This window comes from Heterodontus francisci, chromosome 11 (genome assembly GCF_036365525.1).
Source record: "Heterodontus francisci isolate sHetFra1 chromosome 11, sHetFra1.hap1, whole genome shotgun sequence".
Lineage (NCBI taxonomy): Eukaryota > Metazoa > Chordata > Chondrichthyes > Heterodontiformes > Heterodontidae > Heterodontus > Heterodontus francisci.
Genome location: NC_090381.1, coordinates 108,284,711 through 108,293,888, shown reverse-complemented (window position 1 = coordinate 108,293,888; position 9,178 = coordinate 108,284,711). Strand labels below are relative to the sequence as shown.

Sequence of the window (9,178 nt, the reverse complement as noted above, 5' to 3'; positions counted from 1 at the left end):
AAATTGGGAGGGTTCTCACTGGAACAGGCAAGGCTGAGAGGTGATATAATTGCTGTTTTTGGAGTTTATCGCGACTGGATAATGGAAACAATTCTAACTATTCCATCTAGGTAGACGGTGGGAGCAGTTAGCATTGATACATTCAAAGAAAAATAGATTCATTTTCGAAAAGAACATTTGGGATATGTGTACGAGTAATTTGACACCTGGAATATTGTAAGTGTAGCATGCTTGGGAGAATCAGGCAACTTTCAGCTTATTGTTCCCAAGCTCTCCATCGATGGAACTTTCCTCACCTCGTGTGTTGGTCTGTTGCAGGCTACTTGATATGAATTGATTGTCATGCTTAGTTAACAACTCCATTATTGTTGTATCTTGCAAATAACCAGGATGGTAGAAAATGCAATCGAAGAAACTTCAGCATTTTTATTTGTCCAACGGTTCCTCTAGAGGCTGCTTCGCTGTGCTAAAGAAAAAGTCACCATCTTTGCCATTTCGGTGGTCGACAACTCACGAGTTGATTGGTAAATCACCATGCCCTTTTGGAATGCAGATAGTATGTTCAACACAGTCAGAGGGTAGATAGCAAACGTTCCGTCCAATAATATTTCAATACTCTTTAAGTAAGTAAATAGATGGGAAAGAACTAAGAAACACCTTTGTTGAAGAAAGGAGCGGGGAAACTGAACAACTTTAGAAGAATTAGTCGAATGTGAGTTATGAATGCACTACAGGAGCGGAATTCAACTTCGACGGATATGCAAAACGGGAGGCATAGAATCGAAACCATTTTTATATCCTGTACCATTGTCCATACCATCACTTCAAACAAAACGATAACCGGCCGATTTGAACCCCAGCAATTACATTTCCCCTAAGATCCTGATTTTGAGATAACATTTAGAAATGCGGTTTGATATCATTATTAAAGATTTTTGAAGCAGGGACTGACTGGTTAGATAAACAAGATGCACTGCAGCAACGCAACAAATTTCCTTAGACAGCATCGCCCAAACCTCGACCTCTACCACCTAGAAGGACAAGGGCAGCAGTTTCATGGGAACACCACCACCTGCAAGTTCCCCTTCAAGCCACATAGCATACTGACTTGGAACTATATTGCCATTTCTTCACTGTCGCTGTGTCAAATCCTGGGAATCCCTTCCTAAAGCACTGTGGGTGTACCTAGCCCACATGGACTGTAGCAGTTCATGAACGCAGCTCACCATCATCTCCTCAAGGGCACTTCGGAATGGGCAATAAATGCTATGCGACCAATAACTGGATCTAATAATTGATCATAAACAACTCATCTGTAGGTTAAACTATGTTAATGCAGTAATGCTTGCGCGTGAGAAAATGGTTGTGTGCATTGTTTTCAAAGGGAATAGTTTCGCAATCCTAAATATTCCTTGGATTGTTTAATCTAACAGCTTTCTTTCTTTGCATGGCCCATGCAAACATGTCAAATAACTGTGTTTGTTTCTTAAAGTAACCCTCGAATCCCAATATACTTCGAAAAGGGGAAAAATGAAGGCCTCTGTATTTATTTTAGTAGTCGATATAGTTTCCGCAACTTTTATTTAAGACTCTTGTGCACATATCTGGAGAGGAAACACTAAAATTGCGGTTGAAAGCATTGTATTTAAACTTAAAATTAAAACATAACCCTTTTCGTGGAGCAAATAATGCTTCAAACCATTGTTTCCAAATATAATCCGATCCCTAAACACTGCCTCGTTCTATCTAAGAAGTTCTGGCATTTGCTCAGAATAGAGAGATATCAACATCATATCTTCCAAAGCCAAAGCAATTTCTTTTAGACATCTTTGCCTTTCTAACACAGCAATGTGTCTTCTCCAGGTTTTGGTTCCGAGCCTTTCGCTTTGTCCTGACGATGATCTTTGCTATCGAAGAAATAAACAAAGACCCAAAGCTACTTTCCAACTTTACACTGGGGTATCGCATTTATGATCCGTGCACCATGCCACCGCTCTCTCTCAAAGCAGCTTTCGAATTCCTGAACAGAAGGGAAGGATCATCTTCAAATTTAAACTGCAAAAAACTCTCCACCGTGCCTGCAATTGTTGGTGACTCTGGATCTTCACAGTCTATGGCCATAGCTAGTTTAATCGGTTCTTTCAGGATTCCCATGGTAAGTTACCGAGTAGATATATCATAACTAGAGCAACGTATCAGAAAAGTTAACAGATCTTTAACTTCCAATTCGTTCCACATAATTGTATTCCTCCGAAAGAAAATGTGTATTCCTCCAAAAGAAATCTTTATCCATTTTTATTTGTAATAAGCTATTCCATGCAAATTTAAATTAAACTTCGGAACCCCAAGAACATTTCTTATCTGTAATATAAAACATCCACTTTAGTGCTGAGTAATCACCGTGCCGCTATTTGATAGGTTATGACATAATTTATTTCCCTTTGCTTATACTTTCTCTAAATCTGCAGTTAAAATCCATACAAAGTAAACAAAGAATATGCATTTTTCTATATTTTATTTCAGTTAACAGTTCAATTATATCAGTTGTTTTGAAATTAGAAAATAGGATCCTTCGAGCCTACTCCGCCATTCAATGCATCACAACTGATCTTACACCTCAACTCCACCTTCTCCCAATATCCCCATACCCCTTCATTCCTTTTGTATCCAAAGATCTGTTGTTCTCCATCTTGAATGTACTAACAACTGAGCATCCACAGCCCTCTTCCATAGAGAATTCCAAGGATTCACAACCCTTTGAGTGAAGAAATTTCTCCTTACTTCAGTCTTAAACGATCGAGTCCTTATTCTGAGTCTGTGACCCCTAATTCAGACTCCCAAACAGTGGAAACATCATCCCAGCATCTACCCTATCAAGCCCCTTAAGGATTATATATATTTCAATGTGCTCACCTCTCATTCTTCTAAATTCCAGGAAATATAGGCCTAGCCTACTCAGTAGTGGAATCTTAACCAACCATGCACAGGTGGTTTTGGAGATGGAATTTTTGAGAATGGCACATTGGCTCAGCTGATTTTTGCAAGAGGTGCCTGAGCAATGAATATGGCTAATTGCCCAGCAGCAGCACGTAGTAAATTAGAGCCAATTACCTGTCCAAATGGGGGCAGATTGGTGATGCTGCTGGGATCTTACTGGTCGTGAATCAACCCCAAGATGTGGGTGAAGCCTGGCAGGCCCCTAGAGGAGGCCGCCCAGTGGCAGGCCAGGGTGCCAGTGAAGCCTCCTGTGTTTAAATCCCCAACACTCAACAGCTTCTACCAAACGTCCACAGAAGTGTCTGAAGGCCGTCATGTGGAGGGTGTTCCCCTCCACCATTTTGGCCTGGCAGCTGTGGCTACGAATTATTTAAAATCATTTGCAATTCATCAGGGGGTACCTCCACCTTGTGTCACCCTCATGCTCTCCTGCAGTGCCCACCCCTCCTGGTGGAGCTGCCAGCAGGTCAACGCTGGCAGCTGGCTGTCTCATCCTAACCCGCAAACCTAAGTTGGAATGGCTGTTAGAGGAAGCCTCTTAATTGATCCCCTTCGTTAAGTTCGCGCATATGGACAGCCAGGCCTCCCGAGTGGGATCAGGACCCGCTTTTGGTCTTGACTTCTGAACATCTTTAAAGGCAGTAAGCTTCCATCCAATTTCTCCTCAGAAAACAACCCCTCATTCGAGGAAATAGTCCAGTGAATCTTGGTTGCATTCCTCCCAAGGCAAGTATATCCTTGCTTAGGTAATGAGGCCAAAACTGTACATGGTACTCCAAATGTGGTGTCAACAAGGCCCTATACAGCGCATTGGTCGGAAATGCTGGCGCAGGCTTGGAGGGCCGAAGGGCCTGTTCCTGTGCTGTAATTATCTTTGTTGTTCTTTGTTGTTCTTTGTTGTAGGGGTGATTCCGTGGCCCTGCGTTCCCGGCTGAGACGAAATTGACTGGGGAAATCAACCAGGGAAACGCTGGCCCACAGGGCTTGACTTTCAACTTAAGGTGTTACGAGGAGCTCTGATGCATCATGAGCGTTCTGAAGAAGGGTCACTGACCTGAAGCGTTAACTCTGCTTCTCTCTCCACAGATGCTGCCAGACCTGCTGAGTATTTCCATCATTTCTTGTTTTTATTTCAGATTTCCAGCATCCGCAGTATTTTGCTTTTATTTTATATGAGCGTTTAATCTGCTGAATCAACCGTGTTGTTGGATAGAATTTGGGTTGCAAAATGGGGAAAATAGTGAAGTGATAATGATGAAATGAATGCTGAACAAAGTTGGAATTGCGTGTAGTCGTTTCTCAGTGGTTGGAAATGGCCGTTGAAATATCATTTGCTTAGTGTTTCAATTTTACTATTCCACAGGTCAGCTACTCTGCCACCTGTGCGTGCTTGAGTAACAGAATTCAATACCCGTCATTTTTCAGAACAATACCGAGCGACTATTTTCAAGCGAGGGCTTTAGCTCAACTTGTGAAACATTTTGGATGGAAATGGATCGGGACGATTAAAAGTGACGATGACTATGGTAACTTTGGAATGCAAGCTTTCACAGAAGCCGTAGAAGAAATGGGTGTTTGCATTGCTTTCTCTGTGTCTTTTCATAAAACATACGCGAAGGAGAAGGTGCATCAAACTTTGGAAACTATTAAGGCATCTTCTACCAAAGTTGTCCTTGCCTTTCTTGCACTATCGGATATGAACATTTTAGTGAAAGAAATCGTTCGACAAAACTTCACTGACATCCAATGGATAGGAAGTGAAGCATGGGCCGCGACATCAGTGCTCACCTCTGAAGAAAGTTACCGTTTTTTTTCTGGGAAAATTGGGATTGCAATTCGTAAAGTAGATATACCAGGTTTGAAAGATTTTTTAATGCAAATCCACCCATCTCAATATCCGGGAAACATCTTATTGAAGGAGTTTTGGGAGACAACTTTTGGTTGCACTCTAAGAAAAACGAACAATGAAACAGATGAAGTCAAAATGTATTCGCACTTGAAGGAATGTACAGGTCTAGAAAATTTGCAATCTGTACGCAATGCATTTACTGATATTTCTCAGTACAGGGTTACTTACAACGTATACAAAGCGACTTATGCTATAGCCCACGCACTTCACAATTTGATCTCGTGTGAAAATGGCAAGGGACCATTTTTTAATAGCACTTGTGCCAATATTTCAAGTTTCCAACCTTGGCAGGTAAGAACATATGCCGTTTAGTAACAAGAGCGAAATAAAAACTAATACGTCATTCACATATATATTTGTTAGATTCTGGGTTTCTGTCAGAATGAGAGCCTACATTGAATCAATATAAAGTATATTTTCTGCTCCATTTCACATCTTCCCTCTTTTTGACAGCTGCTTCATTACATGAAAACGGTTAATTTCGTTACCAAGATTGGTGAAAAGGTCTATTTTAACAGCAATGGGGACACGGTCGCAACATATGGCATTGTAAACTGGCAATCAAATGTATTGGGCGGTGTCGATATTGTTAACGTTGGATATTATGATGCCTCTGGTCCGCCAGGAAAAACATTTGTGATCAACGAAGGGAACATTATCTGGAATGGAGGTGAAGTTACGGTAAGACATCGAAGTGTAGAAAGACAGTTAGTAAAGTGGGCTGTTTTCTCAACCTCGCCGAGTCGCAGCGTGACCTATGAAGTACAATGTTTCTTTATCCAAATGCCAGATGAGTAAGACGAATCCTGTGACTAGGAGCGGTTTGAGAAATTTTATGCTTCTGTAACTGCAAGTCTATCTCAGACACTTCAAAGTGGCTTTAAATTTGGACATAATTACATCATAAGGCATAATATTTATTTTAAAATCGAATCCTAATAAAATTAATACAAACAGCTGTGCCACGTACAACGGATTTGAATTCTCTAAATTTGTCATATAGAAATGTTAGTATTGCTGGAACATTGTATTCATCTTCATAACCAGGTTCCTAAAGCTGTTTGCTCTGAAAGCTGTCATCAAGGAACAAGGAAAGCAGGAAGAAAAGGACAACCCATATGTTGTTTTGATTGCATACAATGCGGACAAGGTGAAATTAGTAACACAACTGGTAAGAAAAACACCATTTGTAGTAATAAAAACAGAAAATGATGGTAATACTCAACAGGTCAGACAGCACTGTGGAGAGAGAAGCAGAATTAACATTTCATGATGAAAGGTCACTGACCTGAAAGGTTAATTCTGCTTCTCACTCCACAGATGCTGCCTGACCTGCTGAGTATTTCCAGCATTTTCTATTTTTATTTCATATTTCCTGCATCTGCAGTATTTTGCTTTTATTATACCATTGTTTGTCGCATTGCCATTTTTGTCTTAACTTTATTTCTGCGTTGCTACTGTGGATTTAATATTTTCTTTCCACAATGATCAAGTTTTGTGTTACATTACAGATTCCGTCTATTGCATAAAATGTCCATTGGAATTCAAGGCTAATGAAAGGCGCGACCAGTGCATCCGGAAGGAAATTGAGTTTCTTTCCTTTTCGGAGGTCTTGGGAATCATTCTGGTGACACTGGCATTGCTTGGAGCCTGCACCACCATTAGTGTATTCGCAATATTCTATTTTTACAGGCACACACCAATTGTGAAAGCTAACAACTCTGAGTTAAGCTTTCTTCTTCTTTTTGCATTGTCACTTTGTTTTCTGTGTTCAATTACATTCATCGGTGAACCTTCAGTCTGGTCGTGTATGCTATGTCACACAGTATTTGGTGTTATATTTGTTCTTTGCATATCCTGTATGTTGAGCAAAACAATTGTTGTGGTGATGGCATTCAAAGCAACCTTTCCTGGCAATAATAGGATGAAGTGGTTTGGGCCGACACAACAACGTCTGACTGTTTATATCCTTACACTGGTACAATGTGCAATATGCACGGTCTGGTTAATTATATGTCCACCTTATCCTTTGAAAAATACTACTTATTTTAATGAGATAATTGTGTTTGAATGCAATGTAGGATCTTCTGTAGCTTTTTATAGTGTACTCGGTTACATTGGAATTCTGTCTTGTATTTGTTTTGTAGTTGCTTTTCTAGCTCGCCAACTTCCAGATAACTTCAATGAAGCTAAACACATAACGTTTAGTATGCTTATCTTTTGCGCAGTTTGGATAACCTTCATTCCAGCTTATATAAGCTCCCCAGGGAAATATGCTGTGGCCGTAGAAGTATTTGCTATTTTGGCCTCCAGCTTTGGTCTACTTGTTTGCGTTTTTGCTCCAAAATGTTATATCATCCTACTGAAAAAGGAGAGGAATACAAAGAAGCACATGATGGGCACAGGGGCTTCCAAAACGTTGTGACAACTTTCGTAAATGAGGCGATGACATTTTAATAGGAAATTAATTGATCAGAAAGACAGCGAATGGAAATAAAATGGGCAAAGATGTAAAACGGAATGCCGATTCGCTATCACCCGTTTTACATTGTCGCACAAAGTCGAAATGGCCCGCAGTAAGGGGAATTATGTGGCTGGGGTTGATAGTGTGAAACGGACCAAATTGATTCATCCAGTTACATATCTCTGTCCATTTTCATTTAATCGAAATTTTACACAACTGACCAAAGTCACAATTTGTTCCCACCCCACTCCTTGAATATTGTTTTATTTCTTTATTGCTAGAATTTTCAACTGGCCACTTGTTTTATAATGCATATTATTCAATTCAGATTCGATTCTGAAACTTACACTGAGATATGCAAGGTAGATTATTCACATTAGTTTCATTGACAACATCGCCGTCAATGTGCTATCATTATGCTAGTTTAACAGTGAGGGAGAGGGGTAATTTTCCACTTCACTACGGCAGCAACATGGCGAAGTGAATTGTCTGCCTGTTTTAGAAATCGTTGGACTGTCATCACCAAAGGGAGTACACGAATAATTTGCTGATTTACTTCTTAATATTAAGATCTCTGTAAAGTGCATTCATTAAACAGCAGGCATTTATATGCTCCTGTTTGTGTAAATCCCATTGTTCAGATGCTATATGTAGATTTGGCATATGGAACACTTAATTTCCTAAAATGGTTGTTCTTTATCCCAGACTATCATAGACTGCACCCATAGTAATCTACGAAGATTAAAATCATGGGGTCTGCAAATTAAAGTTCAAACTCATTTCACATCATTCATGCACATCAGGCACAACATTTTTCTTTTTTCTTTTATTTTTTGGGTTTGTTTTATTTCAGTTTGTTTCTACTGTGCCTACCCACTGTTTTTTTCATGTTTTTGCTTGTGACTGTTCAGTTTTATGTCCATTAACACCTTATCTGTACTAATGCTTTGTCTTTCAGCACACTATTAACATATTGTTTGCCTTTGCTCCATGACCTTCCGGTATTATATTCTGTGACCTTGTCGTATCAATAACTTCTCTTCTGTTATCTCTTGCCCCACCCCCGCATTACTTTCTTAAAATATTTTACATTTCTTATATCTGCCAGTTCTGATCAAACGTCACTAACCTGAAACGTTAACTCTGCTTTTCTCTGCACTGATGCTGCCAGACGTGCTGAGTATTTCCAGCACTTTCTGTTTTTATGTTCAAGAGCGTGCTAAGTGACTTTTTTTGAATAAAGGTAACACACGTTACTTTGGAATCCAAGGAGTTGATGTTCATTGTGTGTAAAGTTCCAGAAACCCAATTGAAGATAAGATCATGGGATATTTGATCAGAAATAAAATCATGAAATGGGTGTGCCTGAAGGGGAGGTCTTGCCCATCTAACCTATTGTATTTATTTGAGGGTGTGACGAAGGAGCTGAATAGGGGTCAGGCAGTATATGTGATGTCCCTGGAGTTCAGTAATGCCTTCGATACAGTTCCTTGAGAAAGTTGGGTACTGAAAATAAAGGATGTGGGAGTCGGCGGAAATATGTTATAATGTATAGGTAATTTGCCAGCCTGATTGAGAAGTTTGGCTCTTTATTATGTGGGAACACGCTGGAGGAGGCCACGGCCCAGGAACAGGGAGGGAGCCTGCTGCTGGGCTAGTGACAGCGCGGGCGGGGAAAGGGTCCTAATTCTGGGGAATTGGGGTGTCGAACATTGGGGTGTCCGACCTTGGGCAATCGATCTGGGAAGGGATGGGGTCTGATTCTGGGGGGGAACGGGGAGTCAGCAATCCTGGAGGGAGGGAGCTTG

General features: G+C 40.4%; 1 protein-coding gene across 1 annotated transcript; it reads left to right on the top strand.

Annotated features, from left to right (window-relative positions):
* The first annotated feature begins 845 nt into the window (after nt 1–845).
* On the top strand, nt 846–7,331 carry LOC137374953 (extracellular calcium-sensing receptor-like). Its single transcript, XM_068041566.1, has 6 exons — nt 846–866; nt 1,883–2,155; nt 4,361–5,197; nt 5,360–5,587; nt 5,954–6,077; nt 6,418–7,331. Exons 2-6 carry the CDS (start codon nt 1,898–1,900, stop codon nt 7,329–7,331), a joined length of 2,361 nt encoding a protein of 786 aa, XP_067897667.1. The 5' UTR covers nt 846–866; nt 1,883–1,897.
* The last annotated feature ends 1,847 nt before the right edge of the window (nt 7,332–9,178 follow it).

Excerpts from the sequence above, each read along its gene's own strand:
- LOC137374953 (XM_068041566.1), top strand. The coding sequence starts at position 1,898 with ATGATCTTTGCTATCGAAGAAATAAACAAAGACCCAAAGCTACTTTCC. Across the intron at positions 5,198-5,359 it reads CAAGTTTCCAACCTTGGCAG|CTGCTTCATTACATGAAAAC; the intron begins GTAAGAACATAT and ends TCTTTTTGACAG. Across the intron at positions 6,078-6,417 it reads TGAAATTAGTAACACAACTG|ATTCCGTCTATTGCATAAAA; the intron begins GTAAGAAAAACA and ends GTTACATTACAG.